Source organism: Candoia aspera, chromosome 1 (genome assembly GCF_035149785.1).
Source record: "Candoia aspera isolate rCanAsp1 chromosome 1, rCanAsp1.hap2, whole genome shotgun sequence".
NCBI classification, from domain to species: Eukaryota; Metazoa; Chordata; class Lepidosauria; order Squamata; family Boidae; genus Candoia; species Candoia aspera.
The window spans coordinates 230977737-231001477 of NC_086153.1; the positions used below are offsets into that span (position 1 = coordinate 230977737).

Here is a 23741-nt window from a genome sequence, read left to right on the forward strand (position 1 = left end):
TATTTAACAGATACAGTCTTAAGCAAATATTAACAGATTTAATTAATTAATGGATTTCTCTGGGGAAAGGCCCAGGCTAGAAAAACGACTGAGCCAGGAAGTGTACTTTCTTCCTTACTGATTCAACTCTTATTGCAAAATACACATAAGAGGAAATAATCTAGCCTCATGCCTGTTTCTACAGTAGGTTAGTCTAAGTATTCCTGTCACTTCTCCACTTTGTTATTAGTGTAGCTTGTCTGTGTATCAAAACTTTGAAAAACCAGAAATGTGTCCAATAAAGATTAGAAAGGTATTTTAGCAGAACTCTGAAAACCTAGAAATTTTTAATAGTGTTATGAACTGCAGAACTTTTTTCTAAAGCAGGAGGAGGAGGGGGAAGGAGGAGGAGGAGGAGAATGGAGTGTTCTAGTTGCAATGCACACAAAAAGAAATCTCAACATGCATTAGCAGTTCATACTAGCAGTTCGAAACATGCAAAACTGGAAAGAGCCCGTATGGCACTTCCAGTAGGCAAGGATTGACTGGCAACATTTTTTCCTCATCAGAGCTATAAATTCCCTGTGATGTCCGTATGTCACGTTTAACAGTAGTCTTCCCTTCCTCTCCCCACTCCCTCCAAGTCTTCCTTCCCAATTTTTTCCTGGGAAACCCATCTCTTACGCAATAGCCAAGAAGGCAGCATTGCCTCCATAGAGGAAGGAACGGCTCAGAACTTGCAGGATAAATGTGGCATACTGCACCGGCAGCACAGGAATGGAAGCGCAGATGGAGAAGGCCAGGCACTGCAACACTGTGATGACCAGGGACAGCACGCAGGAACGGAGGTCAGCAAGGGAATCTGGTCTCCCTGCAAAGGAGAGAGAGAGTTCAGCCAGGGAGAACTCCGAGCACCAAAGCCTGGGCAGGACAATCTTATCTGGAAGGTAGGTCCCCACAATTCAAAGGGCGTACCTGAATGACTTCCTCCCTTTTTTTGCCTACGTTTGTGCCGGTCAAGAATAAGCCCATTCCAAGGGGCGCAGAGGATTCCACAGAGCTGAGTCAAGGCAAATGCATTGGTGTAGCTGCTCACTGCAGGCAGAAAAAAGTGAAGACAAAAGGTAACTGCAGTGTCACTCCAAAGAAAATGTCCCCAATTTCATTTCTATAACTCACTGTGTTTAAATAAGGCTAGAATGTATTCAGGTTTAGTCTCTTTGGTCATCCGGCAGTTCTCAGAACTGAGAAAACTCTTCTTGGATATGGGACAAAGCTTCTAGCAAGACTGATACCAAGGGAGGAACTTTCCCTCATCTTGCTGGCCAGTCCTATCTGGCAATCAACAGCAGACTTCTGCCATCATTCATATCTGGGCTTTAAAATGGCACAATTTCAGTCTTACTTCGGCAGCTTATCTCCGCTCGAAGACAGAGGCAGGCTTTCAGGGAAGGCCTCAGGCCATGTTTGATTACATCCTGACCCCATCGTCTTGGGAGAGAAGAACATTTTTGAAGAGAAATCACCTGCCTTTTGAGCAAGGGAGGAAGGGAGCAACATATATAGAAGAAATAGAGCAATGGAACATCTGATATATCCAGGAGAAAACTACCTTTCTGGGACTTAAAAGATTCACACATTAGGCTGAGCCCTGGTTATCTGAAAGCACCATTTGTTGGAGGAAAAAATGGTTGGATTCCAGAACATATTAAGGCAAAACCAAACGTATCATGGTTTAGTGAGATATGAGTACCCAGCAGCTGCGTACTTCTTGTAAGGCAGGAATATACAAGTTCCATCTGCTCAAAGACTCAACCAGGCTTTGCATAGCAAATTAAGGACCAGACTCCAAAAAGGAACAAGGCCAAGATTTTAGAGGATGAAAAGTGTCTGTTATGCTCTTTAATTTTTTTTTAATCCGCTCAATCCTGTCCGATTCTCAGAGACTGCCCGGACAAGTCCCTGCAGTTTTCCTGGCAAGGTTTTTCAGAAGTGGTTTGCCCTTGCCTCCTTCCTGGGGCTGAGAGAGAGTGACTGGCCCAAGGTCACTCAGCTGTCTTGGTGCCTAAGGCAGGACTAGAACTCACAGTCTCCCGGTTTCTAGCCACTACACCAGACTGGCTCTCTATGCTCTTGAATACCTCTCCTCAAATTATTTTAAAAAGTTAAAAAAAAACTTGACAAAAATGCTGTTGTAAGCTGAGGGGGCTCTGGCTCACACTAAGCATTTGTAAAGCAATGTCCTTTATTGCTTTTTCTCTCCCTATTTTCCAGCTTGTTGCCCCAATCAATACTTCTCTTAACTGTTCTTACTCATCTCTGTAGTCTTCTTCCTTACTGCTTGCTTCTCACCTATCCCAAACCCATTAGCCATTGTGCATCTTTTACTATGCCCTCCTCTTCCCCAAAGAACCATCTGATGGCCCTTCCCTCCCCACAATTCTCTGAGTTCCCTCAGTACCAAGGCTGGTGTCTTTATTTGCCAGTTTTGTCAGCATGGGGTTGAGCGTGCCAATGAAGAGGTAATGGCGCAGCTGCATCACTGACAGCCATATCAAGTGCCAGAAGAATAACATGGAGAAAACGCATCTCCAGAAGGATTTAACAGGTGGTTGCTTGGAGCCTGATCCAGTCCCAGCATCACCTAAAAAAAAACACAAAAACCAGATACACTCTGGAGTTATGTCCAATCTGATCTTTGTATCACAAACCCAGAATGTGTTCACACGGAACAGTAGTTGCTACTGTTTCTGTGCCAGCACCTCCAGGATTAAAGACTTGTTTCATTTCAAGTCACATACGTGTGGACTTAAGTTTTATTAACGCTGGAAAGAAAGTTTGGTTAAGTAGGGATGAGACAGTTATTCCTGAACTTCAACACAGACCCTCCCAAAAAAGGATATGGAACAGGTTCTAGAGTACAGATGACATCAAAAGTTGAACAATCTGTGCCATTTATAATAGTTGCTGCAATGTGTGAAGTCACAAAGAGCCCTCTCACTTTTCTACCAGCCTCTGATCAGTTGGCTGGCAGGGTAAAAAGCTGCTGGTTTCTTACTAGCAATTTGCAGCAGGGTCATTGGGAGGAAAAAGGAAACAGTATTTCTCAGTAACGTGACATTAAATATGATTAATATCTTGCTGGAACTTCAGGCAGTAGATCCCACAACCTGGGGAAACCATAACAAGTGAAGAATTATGACATTTGAGCTCATTCTTCCTATCTGCTCACCCATAAAAAATAGTTGACTGCAATAGCCTAGAAACACATGGTGACTTGGGAGCTGATCATGTTCCACAATGCCTAACACCTAAGACAATGGGTAATTCAAGCCTGATTTCATGTATGGAATTCTAAAGAAAGAGAATGAGTCAAAAGAAACAGAATAAAAGAAGCTAGCTGCAAAAAGAGGGGCATCTCTCAGTCCTGGATGAATTGTGTAGTCCAGCAAAGGCTGCCTCTGTAACAGACACTGAGGCAGACTCAAGTGAGGTCTTACAATTACTTTGCAGACCCTAAAAATTCCACAGAAAGAATGGCCCAGGGATTCTGAATGGTACAATCCTGGTTAATATGAGATCTACCAGTGAATCAGCCACAGCCTCTACCTTTGTCAACTGTCTCTTTGATGGTAGCTTGTTCTCCTTTGAGTGCTGACTCAGGATGTACATTATCTGAGTCTTGTGCTTCATCCACATCTGTGATCTTGGGGCAGTGTTGTTCCTCATATGTGCGGTATGAATGGGAAATCCCAGGACAGCTCAATCTGCAGATACAGGAAATATGACACATACCCTGCTCTCCCCTTCTCCATGTGAACTTATTTCTACATATGTCCTGCGTACAGAACTAAAACAAATGTTATATACGCACAGAGAGAAGGAAAAGGATTTACGAGAACACTTTTATTAAGTTTTGAAGCCATTGGACCATGGTATGAAAATGCAAAACTGAAATGAAATTAACGGGAGCCAGTAAACATTCTATAACATTTATACACATTAAATGGGTAATCAAACAGGCAAAGCAAAAGGCAGGGGAAAGCCTCAAGGAAACTGAAATGTGTACTTTCTGGTGCAAACCATTTTCAGTGACACATTTCATAATCATTCTTTCCTTTACTCTTCGTTTGCATTAGTACCTCTGAAATGGGAAGAAGAATTACTAACCAGGTCTGCTTGCTGATACTGACATCCACATTTATTTGGGGGTAAATCCATTAAACTCAATGCCCTGGTTCAGACATAATGCAATGCCATAATGTGATTTATTTGGTTTTGGCAACAGAATGATGAGTTAGCTCACCTATTAACGGTTCAGCATAATGCATGAACTACACCAGCAGAGCCAGTCTACACCTGGCATGCAGATGAATCTGGCTGCAACTCCTTTTTGAAGAAGCAAAGCTACTGGGGCAATCAGAAACAGAAACAAGGCAAGAAGACCAGGGATAACTTTGCAAAGAATATTTGAAATTAGTGGGGGAAGGGAGCATTTGGAAGCATAGTACTGGCAAGTGAGTGGAGAGCTCAGTTCTTCACCCATTGCTTCCCTCCTGATTTTCACCCACAGGAAGTGGCTTCATCAATCCAAAGTCAGCCTAGAGACTTGTGAAATGTATTCTAGCCCATATTTTCAAGTAAACATGTAGAGGTCTAGCCTGCTAATGACACCTATCTAAACTGCAGGCATACCTAAACAATAGATTCAAGTAAAGCAGGGAAGGGCAGATTAAATGACCTGAATCGTTCCAGTGCAGGCTGCATGCTCTGCTGTTAAGTTCAGATGTTTCTGAAACTTTTGTAGCACCTGAGCCAGAAATTTGACATACCAGCTCAGGAACAAAAAAGCTTAGAATGAATAGGCAGGCACAAGGAAAGGTATGAATCTAAGATTGTTAACAGGACAATGTATGGATTCATCTTTTAACATAAATAGCAGCTGGATGTTAAGAATTAACCCAATGGTGCAGCTTTTCTAGGCATCAATTTAGTTTTGCACACCAAACTGCTGTTAAAGGCACAGTGACAGTCAGATGAGAAGCACAAGGCATATCCTAGGATATGCTTTCACAGGGCATACCTAAAAATAGCACTCGGAAAGAAAGATTGTCTTTATAGGAATAACTGACAGAATTTAAAGATCCCTAAAATATGTTATCTGGTTACTAAGATTTCAGGCATCAAGATAATAGCTAGAAAAAGGAAGAAGAAACTGGAGAAAAATGATAGGAAAATAAGGGGACTAGGATTTGGGGAGACACGCAGAGGAGCCAGCTGCCCATTGGACAGAAGTGCTGCTTACCCATATGTATAGCCAGGGGGCAGTGGATAAGGAATATGGTATCGGGGCATCAGGAAAAAGGTGCGAACTAAGTGCCAGGCGCTACAGGCAGACATGAAGAAGAACATGGCTCCCAGGGAGAGGCCTTGCTCATACAGGAGCTGTGGACAGACAACGCATTCCAAGATAAACTGGCTGCATTTTAATGCTCCTACAGTGTGCTCTAATCCCTGATTTTCTGCAGGAGTGTAGCAAGGAAGATGGAAAGGCTTCCGTTCCCCCTCTCTGCTTGCTGCTAACCTGATCGTTAACAGCTCCCACTCGGCAGATGCATGTGGCTTCTGAAATTGTTGGGCAACCTTTTGGTGCCCACGCTGAACATTTTTAAAGGGCCCATTGCCACAGTGAGGGGGGCAAGGATGCAAACAGGGCAAAGCTAGGCCACTGAAGTGGGTGACAGTGGGGTTTCATGTGTTTCCATGGGTGTTCGAGAGGTTATCTTTCTTTTCACATGTTTCCTAATTCAAAAGGGGAGAAAATGGCTGCTGAGCCCAAGAAAAAATGCTGTTTCTTTAAGGAGATACGGATAGGTGCAGTGCTTATCCCCACTCCCACACTGATGTAAAATTTTGACTTCAGAACTAAAGTGTAGCACATACCCACACTAAATCCTAGGCCTCGGTTTATAGAGCTAGGTTTCACACAACCTGCTGTACCCAAACAAACACACAAATGGTCTGATTTCCACAGCAGGCTGACATTGGCTGGGTGGCTACAGTAAGCTGAATCCTAAACTCCTCAACCTTATTTCTGTCTTCTCAAAGTTGCTTTATGAATCCAGCCAATTAATGGTGCTAGCGGGCTAAGGATGATGGGGGCTACAGTGCAATGCAACGTGTCATGTAGCAGAGTTGCTTCTGGTCTCTCAGCCTTCATTATTCATTCTGCTGAGTATCACCCAGAAATTCCAGTTCCTGTTCTCCTCTATTAGCAAAGTTCAGCCACAAAGGAGCTTTAGAAAGCTGAGTCATGAATTACAAGATGCAACAGGACAAAGAGTCCTCTCTCTCACTTCGAGCGAGCGCAACTTCCTGCTGAAATCAGGGTCACTCTGCTGTCAACAGCAATCCTCTCCTGGTCCCTCCAGGGATCTGAGAACAAGGACCAGACTTTGTATGGCAGGCAACTCCCTCCCTCTTTTCCACCCTCAGTGCTTGAAATGCAAAAGTCCCCCCTAATGGGAACTTAAATGGAAGGAAGGAGGGGAGGCCACCTTACCCTTTTCTTTCTCTGTCCATCCATTCAACCCAAAAAGAAAAGAAACATGTACGTATTTTATATCCCTTTTTTCCTTCAGGAGCTCAAGGTGGTGCACATAGGGTTCCCTCCTCCCATTTTCCTCTACAACAACCCCATGAAGTAGGTTGGGCTGAGAATGAGCCATGGCCCAAAGCCACCCAAGCAGTTTCTGTGGCTGATCCACCTCAACCTGGACAACTCCCTATCTCCAAACAGATGGCAAAAGGGAAAAGGGGTTGCATAGCCTCTTTCCCCTCCTAAAATTAAAAATAAATACCAATCCTTACAGTGACGAAACAGTCTTATTTAGTTTGGTTGTAGCCTCTGCTCTGCCCTAACTTGGATTCACTGAATGCATGGGAGTGACTTTAGTGCATCAATCAGCTGTTAGCAGCATTAATGGGTGAAAATGTCCCAAATTCATGGCCAGCTGCAAACAGTGACCTCTCTCTAGTGTCCACTAGCAAAGGAGATGACTGTCTGCATATAACAAATGCCCTTGAGCATGCATGGGCTGGCTAATCTATGTACGAATGTAGCGTATTTCCAAATCAGCTTGTTCTTGTTCTTTAATAGGAACATGAATCTGCTGGAGGCAAGGAGGAAAAGTGTTACCTGTAGTCTTAGTTTTAAGCATATAAAGTTAGTCCAGATCAAATACCTCTGAAGACTAAATCAATTTGGGACAATTCAATTATCTATTTATGCTAGTTTATTTTTTTTTCTCCTGATCTTGCTTGTCTCTTCTCTTGTGGTTCTCCACATCATGATCTCCTCATGTCTTAGCCGTCCTAAGGTTGTACCCTGGCTTGCTTTGGAGCGGGCTGCTTTTTGACTGTCTAAACCAGTTATCAGCTAGTCATTAGTTCATTTAGTGCTGATAATTTAGATGGATCTAAGGCCACGCTTTACTGCTACAGATAATGGACACTGAGATGGTTCTGAGCCTACGCTGGTGATACAGCACCTACCAAAAGCAGCAACAAGATACTAAAGCCCAAAGATAGAAGAGGGATTTTTTAAAAAATTAAAGATAAATTGATATGGGAGGCAAAAAAAAAAAAAGGAAAAACCCTTCTCACCAACCTTGATGATGAGAAATACAGCTGAAGAAGAATCAAAGGCTCCATTGTAGAGGGTAATGATGGTGGACCGATGTTTTCCAAACAGATTCCCAACCTGGAGAGATAAATTAAAAGGGCTAATCCCCCTTTATGACAGCAGAATACAGCAAATGAGTTCAGTTCTAACTAGGCTAGAATATAAAAAAATAATTGCCATGGACAAACAAGCAATCTATCAAGTGGATTTCTTCCATGCCTATACCCACCATTTATGCAATTTTATTTCCAGGCTAGCATGATATGTTCTGAACATGCAGGAAAAGGACATAATGGTTCCCTTTTCCCAGCTTGATTTTAATATCTCAAAGAGAGGAAGTAAAGACATCTCTGGGATCTTTCCCCACCCAAAGTAAAAGTCATGTCATGCATAGACAGATCCCTGCCCCCTCCTCCAAGTTCTTTTTGAGCAGTTTCCGTCCCCAGCTCCCCTCCCCAGTAGGATCACAAGGGAAGAACTTCAAACCTGCATGTTTGTGAGAATGAGGAGGATTCCACCAATAGAGATAAATGACAATGCTGGGTACAGCATTACTGCAGTGGCTGGAAGGAGGAAAAATCGATGTATTACCATGCTCATAACTAAGACACAGACGATCCCAAAGTACTGTTTTCCACCATCCATATACATTTACAGCCCAGAACTAGGAAATCAGTTGTGCCAGTACACAAAAAGCTATTCATATATTGCCCAAACAGTCATACGGCCATTCCAACCTAACAGTTTCCAATTTACGTACTATGGGGCACAGCAAACTGTATCTACATTTATTTATATTTATATTTCAAATTTCGTCACCGCCTATCTCACTCAGAGAGCGACTCTGGGCGGTTTACAATAAAAGCGGTTTACAAATATATTACATAAAGTATATTTTATGCCAGTTTAGGGGATTGAGAAATTAGTAATCAAAAGCATTCGCCCATGCTCTTTGCTCTGCCTTTATCTTGGATAAATATTAGCAAAATATGCCAGCCAGAAGTGCATGAGCAGAGGTAAGCTATGAACTCTCTATGGATACTGACTACAAATGAGATCTAGTCCTATTTCCTAGTTTTCCCCTATCTTTTTAGAACAAGCTAGAAAATTCACACAATTTTTGGAGAGCTGGGTAGACAGTTGGAGCCAGTTCATGCATCTCAACAAAACACATAGAACCATTTCTCAAGAGAGGTACCCATCCAGACACCTCGTATCCTTTCACAGATAAATGTATACAACAGTAAATGAGCATTAAGATAAATCCCAGTCATGCTGATCCAGGGAATAACACAATGATAAACCAGGATATGGTAAATCCTTCAAGCTTTGAAGAGTCAAAGGATAGCCATTACCTACTCATTTAGCCCAAAAGAAGTCAGTTTAAACATTGCCATTGATAACCAGCCAGCAAGGCATTCTAGCTACCATGACCTATACTTAACACAATGGTCCATTGTTGCTAGTTGGACTCACTAACTTGCCTTCAGCTAAGATGAATTAATAGAAAAAGAAGAACAAGGATCCTTTTAGAGCTTAAAGGAGCCAGTTTGGGCTAGTGCTTAAGGTGCTGGGCTAGAAACCAGGAGACTGAGAGTTCTAGTCCTGCCTTAGGCATGAAAGCCGGCTGAGTGACCTTGGGCCAGTCCCTCTGTCTCAGCCCAACTCGCCTCACAGGGCTGTTGTTGTGGGGAAAAGAGGAGGAGGAAGGAGTATTAGGTATGTTTGCTGCCTTGAGTTATTTATAAAAATAATAAAGGAGGGATAAAAAATCTAAAAAAAAGGATTCTTTTTTAGTAGCATTAAAGAAAAAAACAGCAGTTGTTGCCTTTATATGATAGCAAAACCTGGCAGTGCAGTATTTCCTTTTCTAAATGACTATTGAGATACAAGGCTGTCTCTACCTGACAATCCTAATTGTCAGGTAAGTTAAAGTTAAAGTTAAAACTTTACCTGAGCTTCCCAAAGTCTAACTACTGATGTTACTTCCCTAAATCAGAGCGTGTTACATAGAATGGGGAGGGTTCAAGCCTACCAAGCCACTAGCAAGTTCTTCACTCATATCAAGGCATACCCATATATTCTGGAAGACCACATTTTCCCATGCTGCTAACTTGCTGTGCTAGCAAAAGCAAACACACTTTAGAAAACTGGCCCCACCCCTCCAACATTTCCCAGTGATTTATCACCAGTATTCACCTTACTTTCCTTAGTATTTTCTACACTCCCACACAAGTTTAGCAAGCTCAAATGGACTCTTCATGCAGAAGCACTCACCTGCTGAAGAAAATGCAATGAGGAGAGTACCAAGGGTATAGGAGGATCTGGAAAACAAAAGGAGATTCTGTGCTATGAATGAGTGTGACCGTGTGAGGTTGTACAGCATGGTTTTTTTCATTTCATCAACAGATCCAGTGGCTTTCTTCACCAGCTTCCCATCTTTAACTAAGGAAGGTAGGTAGGTAGATAGGCAATTGTGGCAATTATGGGCAGAAACAGCAAAGTCAACATGTCAGCCAGATGCATCAATAAAACGAAACTTTGGGTTGAGGATACTGAAAACACTCAGGGAGAATGAAAGAAACAATGCTGATTGAGGAAGAGAATATAAGACTGAAATTAAAAGAGATGGGAGAAGTGTGCAAGAAGGTACACATTTGGGCTAAATTCTAGTGTAAGCTAATTGCTAATGTATTATATGATCGGTATAAGCAATCACAACATTTCACATGATGAATGTCTTTGAAACGATTCACAAAACAACATCCACCCTATACTTCTTCACGGCTGCTTCTTCACTGCTGAGGCTGCCTCTGGCAGTTTCAGCAGAAGCCTCCTCCGATGCTTCCAGTCAGCTCCTGGAAATGTCTGCATGCCCAGTGCATGTGCAGAAGCCTCATCTGGCTAGTGGAATTTTAGGATGGCGGCTTTTAGGCAATGCAAAGCACCTGGAGTTTGCACTAAGCCTGAGTCACAGATCACCTGGACGGAAGTACTCTGCATCAGTAACATGTCACACAAGGTGTTTCTGAAATCAGGTCTTCCCATCTTCTGAAAGCCCAAGCAACAGGAAGAACAGCCAACCAGCATACCAATCTTCTCTAAGACTGGTAGACATTTGTCCAAAACTGTCCCAGCCAATATTGGTGGCATGGAGGATAAGTACAGAGTGAAGCTCCTGACTGAACTTCAGCTGCCTGTCAGCTGGGCTTTTTTTTTTTTTGGACAGAGATGTATCAGCCTTACAGAAGACTAAAGATTGGCAGACAGTTTTAACATTCTTCCTATCAGTTGGGCAAGGAGGGGGAACTGGCCAAACTCTTGGCAAGTTCACCCCAGGTGCCAAATATCCCAATCAATAAGTGTTCCAAGCTGCCTCCTGTCACAAGTGATTGCAGCACCTATGAATATCCCACAGAGTATGCAAAATGACACTATCTCACAGAAATTGCATGGGATGTCCTTCTTTTTCACCTATGCAGCAATCCACCAGTGCCTCACCCATGCAGGAACCAACATACTGGTGCTCTCAATCAAAAGTGTTTTCAGGGATATAAGGAGTCCCCATAAGCCCAAGATGCATCTTGTGAAGTGAGGTGTGATCAGGGTTTATGTAGGAAAGTTCCTTCTTGGTGGGGACAGGTAGACCAAGACCAGATGCCCATGAAGGGCAGATACCATTGATTGGAGGGGAGGTGGTGTGGCCAGCTCGCAAGAGCATGCGCTAGTCAATTGGTGTGCTGGACTTATCTACCAGGGAATGCGGTGACATCATTTGTGCTGGTAGAATTTGGAAAACACCACTTTGGCCAACAAGCAAAAAAAGACAGGCAGAGGCTGTCTTCATGGTGTGCCAAGGCTAGGCTGAGGACAGCATTGTGCATTCATGTCCTCAACTAAAGGTTGGTGAGTCATCTTCGGGCCAAGGTAAGCAGCACATATGAACTCTTTCAGACAAACTTCATCATGCAAGTTAAATATCACTTTGCATGAGGACATGGTTAAAGACTGAAAGTATCAACTGCAGAGACTGATTCACAGCAAGTCTCTAGAGTGTGTTTTACCCTTTCCTCCCCTAATTGAGAAGAAAATTCTGTTTCTGAAACTGCTATTTGCTTTGAGTAGAGCATGCTTATTGTAACCACTAGATGGATTTCTTCACAAAGTAATGAGTTTCTTGGGTCCATAGCAGGAGAGGAAAGAGTTAAATCTTCTCTACCAACACCTACTGTCATCCAGTGTCTGAATCTAATCCAGTCTCTAATCTGCCATCCCAGCTGAAGATACCTGTATCTGTATCTATCATCTGCAGGGGAAATTTAAAAATGCAGTTAATCATATATACTTTAGCCCTAACATTTCTTTAAAAAAATGGTTCAGACCCTTTCAACTGGCTAGTTCATCTACATTTTAACAGATTAGTATCATTCCTGCTGCAATACAACTTAGTGCTAAATAAATTTTGAGAAAAATGCATATTTGAAATGTAGTAATTTCACTTAATAATGTCATATCTTCAGAATTGTGGGTCATATCTGACACTAAGAAAGACCAAGATGAATTTCAATTCTCAAATGTTCCTTCTGTGTTGATTAGTGCAGCAGAAACAAAAATAACCATCTTAGCTAATTTCAGATATTCTTGGTATTAGCATCAGTCTCCAGTGTTGCCACATTTAGAATGTTGCATGTAGTTACCCAATCAAGCTAACTGGTTTGGGGGGGAAACCATTTCTTTGTTCAACAGCAGATTCAAGAAAAGCTGAGCAGTTTAGTAATGGCTGGGGGAGTGAAGAAGGACTTTACCTCTCTTTCTCTTTCCTACATTCCCAACAAAAATCAGAGATTTAGTATGGAGACTTGAAAACTTGCCTCTGAAGACAGCCTCTTCACTGAGAACTTGAAAAAGTCTCTTGCTTGGCTCTCTGACCTTTTCTCAATCCCCTAGTTTTAGGCTGATAGAAATTATGAAAGGCATGGCTCACCAGATAGCTATGAGGATGCATTAAAGACACTTCATATTTCAGAATATAACTGAAATACAGCAGAAGCACCCAGGAGCAAGTGACTCCGCATTTGTCCAGAGAAGCTGGATTAGGTGGATCTATGGAATCTGATGCCCCTGATTACTGCAAATGATGTATTAGCCTGAGATTAGGAAACCCCTCTCTATATTCAAAAGTTTTGAGACCTCTTTCACATTGCAGCTATTTCCAAATGTTTGGTCTACAGAAAGCCTACACAATTTGCCATCCTAATCCCAATTCGTCTCAACAGTCCGGTATGATGTCCCCTCCTAAACAAATCATCTCATCTTTCTACCTATAAAAGATGGCTACATATGTCAATGGGCTGCTTTTGGCCCGGAGGATGCGATGCTGACCACAGACCCCACTGGGCTGCTATGAACTTATGTCAAAGGCAGCTGCCCTGAATTTCATATTTCCTTCTTTGGGCTCTGATATATAGTCCCCTGTTGACACTTCCACAGTCCTCCTTTGCTCCCATGAGTAATTGCAAAGGCTTTCCTCATAGATTTTCCTCCTCCCTTTTTACAGACTGGAAGTTGTTTAAATCGATCAGCTATAGATTCAAGAGTACCAAAAGGTTTCTTCACCCAGCTTCCTTTCCTGGGAAGCTTTTAGCGCAATCCCTAAGTCCCCAGTAGCCTGCTGCAGTGAAGTGGATGTACTCAGACTGCATGCCTGTGATGGAACCAGACCTCTTCTGCCCCCACCCCTCGGGCTTCCCTCCCAGCCTGGCCTCTGCTGGCTTTGAGGACATTTCCTTCCATGCCACCCTGTGGGAAGCCTGCAGGGAGCTGCGCCTGCCAGTGCCGGAGCACCTTCCTCGGCCTGGCCAGTCAAAACTTGGTGTTTGGAGCTGTACCATTCTGCTCTAGAGGACCTCTAGGGGTGTTAAAGGGATTTTAAAAAGGGCAATACTAGAGGATTTCACTTTCAAAATATTGGTCTCACGTCTCTAACATACTCAGCTGGTTTTGGCACCATAAAAGGATCCACTCTATCCTTTTCCATTTCATAGGCTGCTCCCTCCCCCGGCTGCTTTCTGCGTCTTTCATTCACTGGCAGTGAAGCGGTTTGATTTGACTCACAGATGCTTTGCTAATGCTGGAGGGCTACAAAGGCAGCCGCCTTCGTAAGGAAACTAAATTTCTCCCACCTAGCTCTGCTACCTCTTCCAAGATGCTGGCACGAGCTCCCAGAAAGGAAAATAAAACATTCCCTTTACGTTGCCACAGATTATTTCTTCCTGACCAGCATTAACTGTGTTTTCAAACTTCCTGTGTATAGTTAATAGCAGCCTGTTCTTCCGCTTTATAAAGGTGAGCCAGTCAGGCAAGTCACTTCTCAACCAGGCTTATTTTAATAGAAAATGCACCACAGCATATATTGGAGGTCCCCATTGAAATAAAAGGGGCTAACATTTGGCTGAGAGAGCTACTTGTGGGAAGAAATGACACCCTACAAATAACTATTTTCCCAGGAAAGAATTGCTGCTTCTACACTCACACTGTTTCCTCATTTGCTTTGTTTCTCAGCAACAGATGTGAAATGCCGTCCCCTGACAAGGCTGGGCTGGTAGCCCTTATCTTTGAAATGATTCTTATTCTGAAAGGCTTTTAGTGGCAGTTTTAATGAGAGGCAAGGAAGGGTTTTCATTGTTTGGCTCAGGTCTCACCCACCGCTGGAATGCAGATCCCTGCCTGCCACCTGAAATGGTGTGGGCCTTGAAAGAGTTTTCCTCACCATGCTTTGCATCCAGAGGTGAGCATTTCTAGAAGACAAGACTAGCCCAGCTCCAGGAAGTTGGCCACATGCCCTGGTACCGTTGGGAAGAAGGTGGAAACAAAATAGCCTCTTCAGCACTGCCCTCTTGCATGTGGTTAATCAGTCCACCCACATGAGGTGTGTAACTTTGCCCACTCCATTAATACACGCAGTCAATTAAGGAACTTAAAGTGCAGCCACAGCAAAAATCAGCTTCCTGGACTACAATCATACAGGAACCCTTGGACTTCCAGCTGCATAAACTGAGGTGAGTTTTGGCACAACTGAAAGCCTCACAGGGACAAGACACTTTGTAGATACAAATCAACATGGCTCAAAGATCCTGAACCTTATCACCAAACAATGGAAACAGCCCTCCCCACTCCAGTTCCTAGTTTATCATAAATGCACTTAGTTAACAGATAACAGGATCAGATTCCCAGCATCCTGACTTCCTCGCCCACTCAGCCTGCCATCAACAATCTTTATTTAATGCATACTACAATTGGCTGGGCTGGGGGAGTCCCAGGGAGAGTCAACCATTTTTGTAGCAGTGAGTTTCCAACTTAGTTTGATACTAATAAATAGGGAAGAATTAGCTGAGGAAGTGGGATTAGCAGGCACATTGGGGGAAATGGCTATGTAATCCTGGAATTCTTGATTTTGAAGAATTAGCTGAAGAAGTGGGATTAATAGGTGCATTGGGGGAAAGTGACTAAGCCTAGTCAAATCTCTACCTTGAATTTCAGAAAAGGTTGATTTGAATAAACTCAAAGCAATAAGAAGTAGGATGCCACGGCATGAGAAGCTATTTAAGAAGTTGTTCAGGATGAGTGGGAGTTTCTAAGAGATACTAAAAACAAATCATTCCAATATAGGGGGGAAATGATGTATAGCAGAAGACATCAGTGTAGCTACCTGACATAGTTTAGTGAAAATCTAAACATAAAAAAGGACTCATATAGAAAATGGAAAGAGGACCAGGTCACACAGACAGGTAGCCAGGACTGCAGGGCTGGTGTCAGGAAAGAAAAAAAAAACATAATTAAGGTTAATGAAAAAAGCTAAAAATTATTGAAATGTTTCTTTAGCTATGTTCACAATAAAAGGAAAAGTTATCAGTCAATGTACCAGCTGCTCAGTAAAGACCAAAAACCACTAACAGCTAACAAATGAAAAGAAATGCAACTTGTATTTTGGTTCACTCTTCCCCCCAAAAAAGTTGGAGGTTTCACAGGAAACTGAAAACAAGGTGAAGGGCTAAGACTGAAGACTGAAGTAGGATATAAGCATCATAAGGATGTATCTGAAGAGTTCCATGAGGATCAATCCTGTGTCATCCACTCTTCAATATTTTTATTAATAATTTCTATGCGAATTTGGGGGAATGGTTATCAAAATACAATGGCTGGGAATGGTTATCAAATTACAAATTACTTCCTATGAACCGTTTCACATTTCTATGGTCTCCTTTTCCTACTCGAGTTTTTAATCAAACATTTAAAATTGCTGAACGTAACTAAGAAAAGCAGAAACGTTTATCCTTGAATATTCAGTTCTATATTCTAGATGACTATGACGAATACAGAACTTACGTCTTAGACATATCATTAGGGGGGGGGACTGATAGCAATTCCTGTTCTATTTCTTTAGGATACAGCTCCCCACCACCACCACCACCACCAGAAAAAAGGTTGGCAGACTGTTTATTAAAGTATGTGAAGATGAGTATTATGTCAAGTAAAAAAACCCAGTTCTCTGGGGCTTATGGAGGCAGCCTGGGTTGTCAGAGATAATGGGCATTTATCATTTCAGCTGTCTGGCAGTTCTGATAGACTGGAAAGGCAAGGAAGGGGGAGAGGGAGGGAGGGAGGGAGAGGGAGAGGGAGAGAGAGAGAGAGAGAGAGAGAGAGCGCACACGTTTGTATATATGTATAGCAGAGAATTTCTGATCCTCATAGTTCCCTTCTGTTATCACATGCTGAGCGGAAGGAACTTTATCTCCTCCATCACTGAGGCCTGCTCAGCCAGCATAGCTTAACTGTTTCAGACTGTGGGGTGATTTTAATGTGTCTTGCATTAACAATTGCTTTCCATTATATTATGGAAAGAGCTGGGCTAGAATGTCTCTCTGGAATGTTCTACTTCGCTGTTTCCAGAACAGTCTTATGTAAAGAAGACATGATGCCTTCCATCTAAAGTCTGAGTGGTGCAATTCACATGGATACCTCAGCACTCACCTACGTTGTTCTGCTACACTTACAGATCCAACTCAAGTGTCCTTGGAGAAGAGGCCCCGACTCTTATGGGAAAGTGTTGCCGGCTTTCCTCACTTTCCAGCCCACTTACATTGCTGAATCAGGCTGCAGAGACTGAGGATTCTTTGGGGCCCTTTTGATGGGCAACATTTTGGAAGCAAAGGAATGCCCCCAAACCTTTACAGGGGGCAGGGAAGAGACCATAATCACAGACCGATAATACAAAACAAGAGGCCACATTACATGTGCAGAGAAGGCTAGGATTTTTCTGGATTTAGGAATTAAGACAACAGTGTTAAGTGTACTGTACAATTGACCCTGTAGTTTCCATGCATTTCCTACTTCAAAATGGTGGGAACCTATTATTATTATTATTATTATTATTATTATTATTATTATTAGCAGCAGCAGCAGCAGCAGCAGCAGCAAATTGGGGCAAGGAAACTGGAGCTGCTCCAAAAGGCACATACATGCAGGAATATGGCTGCTGTTCACAGTCTCAGAGCTGGGGGTTCCCCTTCTAATCTGGCAGGACTCTCCCTCTCACACTGAAAGCTTTCAGACCAGGGGATTAAGTGTTGCATGACAGGAAGGAATTCAGCAGGTTCTCCTTCTCGTCTGAGCGAAGAATCTGCCAAGTTCTTACAATGCAATTATTAAAGACAAGGGAGTTCCTGAAAATCTGCTGAAATCAGATGTCTGGAATCAGATGTCTCTGAGAAAAAAGACAGGGAGTGAGTTGTCACTTACATGGCAAGCAGGCGGGCTGCTGCGGTGCCAAAGTGGTCAAAGATGTAGCCAGTAGGGAAGGTCATGAAATTGTTCATGAAGGAGCCAATGGTGAAGATGAGGGAGAACTGTTCCTCCTGAGCAGTACAGCCTATGAAATGGTGAGGAAATGTAAGTGTAATCCCTAATGCCACATAAAACTGCAGGCATATACTTACTATGTGCTATCTTCCCTACTGATACATTTCGCTTTTGGTTCTCCAGGTTTCCCTGCTCCACCTCATTAACTCTGTACTTTTAATAGCCAGCAGTTCTTTCCTGGAATAAGAGATGCAAGGGGACAATTTCCCTGAAAGTTTCACATTCAAACCTCTTCACCTTTCATGACAGCACTAGCCAGCTGATCTTACTAAAGTCAATGAAAGGATATCACCCAGCAGAACTTAGCCCATCAGCCATATATTGTGATGGGCCCCATGGTTGATAACCATTTTCAGTTTTTGCAAGGGTGAAGCAATTGAAAGTTCATGGTGATAAACTTGGTTTGACAGAGTTACAAGTAGCACAGTCCTACAACATGGCTGTATGAAACTAGCTGCTAATTTAACCTTTATATACAGTATGCACAAAGGATGTAATACCTTCCCACTCTGATCTTCTCAGACCATACCTTGACTTGTTTGATTGATGGTTGTATTGGCAGCTGACTCACAAAGATTCCCAAAGTAGTTCAAATCTTTGAGGACGTAGACCAGTGATGTCCACCCGAAAATGACGCCTGCAAAGCACATGCACTCCACCAGGCCTGAGATTAATGTGGCCAGACGTTTGGCTGTTCCTGAATTCTGGGACTCCATGGCATCTAGAGCACTTTCCTTCTGTTTCCCTGCCTTTTCTAATCTGGAAGACAAAGGGAAAAAGCATAATTAATGGAATGACTGGTTCCTTACTTCATACTAAACTATTATTTCATTAACCAGGGTTTCTTGAATAAACCACAGATGGCTGGGCCACCTAATTCTGAACCAGAAATCACAGTATGCAGACCACAGCATTGAATATATACCACATCTTAAACAAAAGCCAGTAAGATAGATTAAGGCTTAGTGCAATGGGTGAACTAGTCAGCTATAACCCTCTGGAGCTGAAAGCAAAGATCCCGAACAGTTCATACTTCTCTGAGTGAACCATGGTAACCATTTAAAGCTTCCATCCAACCCTGAGATGACTCAGTTGCCTCTGCACTGGAACATAGAGTTGTTTTCTGACTGCAACATTGGTAGAGTTGCTAGGTATCTTTTGTCAGCCTCCCAAGCATGCCAGTCGTGTTTCCTGTGCCTTTGTTTTAGCCAAAGTCCAGGCAGTGACAGAACGACAGCAGATTCTGTCATTACTGTTACTGCTTGGTCGGGCACTCCCTAAACAACATCTGACTGGATAGCAACCGCTCACTGGGCAAGGCTGGGGCATGCAGGAAACTTCTCAGTATTTCAGATAGAACTTCACGAGATTGGCCAAACCAGTTTTCCACTACAGAGCATTTAGGTTCAGCAAAGGAGCACTTCTGCTGCCAATGAAAGCCTTTATCTAAAGCTAAATGAAGGTTGGAGAAGTTTCACCTGGGAATGGAAGAACTAATTCCCATAAGTTCTCAAAACCCTTCCTCATTGGTTCAAGCAAGGAAAGAGATAATTGTAACCATGTCTATCTATCACTGGCTTTTTCCACCCCAGTATTGCTCTGAGCAGCTTCTAACTTACATTTACACTGTGGACAACCCAGAAAGGGGAAGAAGGATGAGGGTAAGGGGCCATGCCAGTATGGTTTCATGCAATCCTAAATTATACAGATGATCATTGCTAAACAGGAAGACGTCCTCTCCAGCCTTTTGCAAGATTCAGAGCCATATCCTGCCATCTGCTCAAGTTAAGGCAACCAACGTTCTGCCAATCACCTACCCTCCCGCTTGTCACACGCCAGTGCCTCCAGGTACCCCCTCACTTTCTATGCTCCTAACATTTTCCTATCTTTCACTGGCAAGCTCATCACTAAAGCATTTCTTTAGCCCTGTATATGATAGGATGACAGCTATTTTGTCTTCAGTTATTGTGGTAGATTGCATATGGATAGCGAAGTGTACATGGCCATGTGTATGTAATTCTCTGTGTGTGTATCCCCCAAAAATATACAGATATGTTGTATTGTGTAACTAATAGCTGCAGCTTTGCCTGTGAATCATTAATCACACATTCTTTTAATAAATGCCTGTTCCCTCTAAGCCGTGGGTGGTGGTAAATGTTAAAAATAATGTTCTGCCATTTCTGGGTTCTGCTCAATTTGCAGCCCTACCAAGATGTTAACCACTCATACTGAGCCTTTGTTGCTAGTAAACAAACATCCCATCACCTCTCAATCACTTGGAAGGGAACTGAAGTCCAGTTTCACCACACTGGATCTGCTCCGTTTCAGTTTCAAACACTTTCAGCACAAATTCAGAGTCAAGCTTCCTTTGCTATGTAAATTTGGGAGCACACCAGGTGGTGTTGCAGAGACAGAAGAATAAGAAAACCAGGCAGCCCTACTCTAGCAAACTGGTCTTCCTATAGGGAACACGTTGTGGAAGGAAGGAAGGAAGGAAGGAAGGAAGGAAGGAAGGAAGGAAGGAAGGAAGGAAGGAAGGAAGGAAGGAAGGAAGGAAGGAAGGAAGGAAGGAAGGAAGGGTAAGTAAGCAAAGTAGGTTAAAATGCAGGAAGACAATCTTCTATAAAAATACAGAAGGGACTCAAAAGTATGCTTCTTTTTCTTGCATCTGCACTGTCCATTATAAATAAAGATTTGTTGCAAACATCTACTTGTCTCCTCTCCTTCTCTGTCATAAAAAAGCTACAAGTAATGACTCTGTGTTTGTGTGTGTGTGTGTGCGTGTGTGCGCCTTTAAGGTACTGTTGGCTCCTGGAGACTATCTGGAGAAGTCCCTGCACTTTTCTTGGCAAGATTTTCAGAATTGGCTTGTCCTTGCCTTCTTCAGGCAGGTTGCGAGAGAATGACTGGGCCAAGGTCACCCAGCTGTCTTTGTGCCTAAGGCAAGACTAGAACTGGTTTCTAGTCTGGTGCCTTAAACCATTATGCCTCTCAATGACTTTATTAAGAGTAGCTAAAATGTTACAAAATAGTGAACAAGTTCCTGAATTTTCTTGGGTTATTTTTCCCAGCTGACCTGAATAGCTACCCTTTGTGAGAGAAGTTTGAGATGAGCTGGAAATGCTGAGAGTTGCAGTCCAATGTGTCTGGAGGCCACCATGTTGGGCAGCCTGTTCCAGACTCTTACCTATTCAACTGCCTCCCACCAGCAGAGCTCCATCCTCTTCACTCTCATCAGATATGCCTCCACTCTACCCACTGAGTCTTCAACCACCTTAACTCACATCTGAGTCATTTTCAACCTCGTGGAATCCCTGATCCCTCACAGCCTCTGGTCTTTCTTAGCTTCACTATGTTATTTTCAGAATTCCGTAATAATTCTCCAAAACATGTACCTATAGCTAGCTTATTGTAGGCTGTGACAAGAAGGTCAAACAGATCTCTGACCTACCTATTGTTCTCAGCATCAGGATCAATTTTGTTCTCCATAAGATGCTCTTGGACGGAATATGGAAGTCAGATTGGCTTCTCAAAAGAGAAAGCTCTTCCAAATGAAGACCGTATGGCTCCAAAGAATCATCAGTAACAGAAAGCAGAAACTGATTGTGGACCTCATCTAGCTATCATATTTAACAGAGAGAACTAAGTATGTCTCCTCCCTTGAGTCTCCTCCCTTCCAACAGGAAGGAAGCAGATGAAGCAATGACAGAAACTGAGTGGTGGAAACCTATGTTGATTCTGCAGACAGTACAAGAAACTTAATGGCATACTGACATTAGATATTTTCACACATTAATGCCTAAGCAAGTGTACCAGCCTGCTGCACTAAGTTATATCACATGTCATTCTCATCGTTATCCTTGGGAGCAGACCAACAAATGTTCATTTGGGTACAGGTAGATGTGACATGTTGTATATAATGCATGTGAAGATTGCGAGCATTTCTTTAAACTGTTGAACTTTTTTCTTCTTCAAAGAGGCATTATGTGTGAAAGGATTCATTGGAGTACTCTTGGTTTCCTCAGCTATGATCTAAAATGTGGTGTTCAAACTTGGGAAAGGGGATGAAAACTGGCAGATGCATCATCTACCTTGAATGTCTTATTTTGAAAATGTCTTCCATCTGCATAGATGTCCACAGTAGGGGGCAAGTGAGATCACATCCATCATGGAATCCTCATGCAGGTGAAACAAATTCTTTGCTTCATTTGTACAATGACATCATGGTGCATGTGATGTTGTCATGGCTTGTACCAGACACCTATTCCTCTCTGTGTCAGAAATATGAAAACCTGGATACTTGCCTTCAAACAAAGAAGGGCGTGCAGTCTCACAACTGTTAACAGCTGCAGGGTCTAGCCACAGAATATTACAGATGCTCATTAGAAAGAGGTATCCACCAAAATTTCACAAACAGGACTAAGGACAGGGTCTCCACACTTCTGTTCTCACATCAAAGATCACTGCCACAAACGCACACATACAGTAAAGCTACCCACTGCTTGAAGACTTTACTCCTAACATATTTTACTGCTTTGCTATGCAACAGCCGCTTCTCCACAGATTTAAAAGTGCACATGTACCTACATACATGTTTCCTTTTCCTCTTCCCCATCCAGCTTCTCTAACATTTGCACCATGCAAATTTCTCCTCCCTGCCCCTATCAAGCTAGACCTAAAGGCCTGCCACCTCCCTGCCCCTTATCTCAGCCTCCAGGCTAAGCAGAGTCAAAAGAGGGGCAGGCAACCCACAATCCAGTGGCAGAAATTATCTAGAGGCAGAAGAGAACTCCCCCAGAGCAAAACCTTCTGTAATATTTCACCATAGGTTTGTTAATGAATTATTGCTGACTTATTGCTGAATGTCTATCTGCAACTTACAGTTTACAGGTAGGTATTGTCTGAAATGTTTAAAATGGCTTGGAGGACTAAACTTTCTACTTCATACATTTGTAAGTAAGGACAAACATATCTACAATCATCCTCTGACATGTGTCATTTCTACTTGAATTTGAAAATAGGCCACCTCCATCAGAAACCATACACTGGAAGGTAGCATAAGTTTCTCCTTACTATAATGACACATTATTTATTACTTATTTATTTATTAATCAAATTTATCACCGCCCATCTCCCAAAAGGGACTCTGGGCAGTTTACAATGATCTATTATAAATATTATCTATTTGTAATAATTTCCTGAAAGTCTACTGTCTCTGCACTATAATCTTATCCATACATATTTGTTTTCTTGCTGTGTCCTGAAGAGCCCAGTGGCCAGTTCACAGAAGTGGGAGCATCCACACACAAGGTGCCAGCAATGACTAAAGGCAAGGTCAGATGCTAGGTTTGCCCATCCTCTGTTAAAGTCAGGAACAAGGGACCTTTGAGGAATAAATGTCCATATATGCAGCTCCTATACCCATGCAATACAAATGCATTTAATATTCTGGATAACAGGATGAAATATTCCAAAACTAAGTTTCCCTCCTAAAAAGTGAGGTGGAAAAAAGGCATAAGGACAACACCTATGAAACACAACACCTGTAATGAGCTTCCTGGCTACGTACAGGGAACATTAAACTCACCATAGGAAAATCACACAGTCCATGGGTCCAAATCAAAGATTCTATCACACACACACACACACACACACACACACACACACGACTGCCAGATTGTGACTGGCTACATATATCATACTAAGCCACTGTATTTTTTAACATAGCAGGATCTGTAAACCATGACTTACAATTTAATAAAAGGCAGCTAATTGTAGTATATACAAAGCATCATGTTTAAATAAACCACAATTTAGCATAATGCACATAGCCAGAGACCACAAATCTCCTTTCCCTAAAAATTCAGACCAGCCATCAATCACTTTTCAATACAAAAGATGATATGGGGAAAATATGTGTGCCTCTATCCATGTGGAAAGTATATTTTCTCAAATACCTGCCTTTTCCAAAGAAACTCACAAAGTTTCAGTTGTTTACGTCATCAGGTAGTAAGGCTGTATTTAACAGAGAGATTGTGTACAATGGAAATTCTAGCTCAGAATTTTTTTCTGTGACAACAGCCCCATTATCCTTCAGTGCCCACACTTTCTGGGAAACGTTTTAGAAGTTGTATACCAAAGCAGTATTAAGTAAAAGAAG

The 23741-nt window shown here is 42.5% G+C and overlaps 1 protein-coding gene across 5 annotated transcripts in view; it reads right to left on the reverse strand.

Annotated features, from left to right (window-relative positions):
* SLC43A3 (solute carrier family 43 member 3) overlaps positions 1 to 23741 on the reverse strand; it is a 48968-nt gene that overhangs the window by 8156 nt on the left and 17071 nt on the right. For 3 of the 5 annotated variants that reach the window (XM_063289089.1, XM_063289087.1, XM_063289088.1), the window contains 10 exons: positions 18111 to 18340; positions 17462 to 17591; positions 9941 to 9987; positions 8150 to 8226; positions 7649 to 7741; positions 5285 to 5424; positions 3589 to 3746; positions 2441 to 2623; positions 955 to 1074; positions 664 to 850 (listed from right to left, as the gene is read on the reverse strand). In XM_063289089.1, the coding sequence (XP_063145159.1) occupies positions 664 to 850; positions 955 to 1074; positions 2441 to 2623; positions 3589 to 3746; positions 5285 to 5424; positions 7649 to 7741; positions 8150 to 8226; positions 9941 to 9987; positions 17462 to 17591; positions 18111 to 18297 (1322 nt within the window). In that variant the 5' untranslated portion in view covers positions 18298 to 18340. Of the gene's footprint in view, positions 1 to 663; positions 851 to 954; positions 1075 to 2440; positions 2624 to 3588; positions 3747 to 5284; positions 5425 to 7648; positions 7742 to 8149; positions 8227 to 9940; positions 9988 to 17461; positions 17592 to 18110; positions 18341 to 21032; positions 21195 to 23741 lie in introns of those variants that run through there. The other 2 variants (XM_063289090.1, XM_063289086.1) reach the window with 2 other exon arrangements.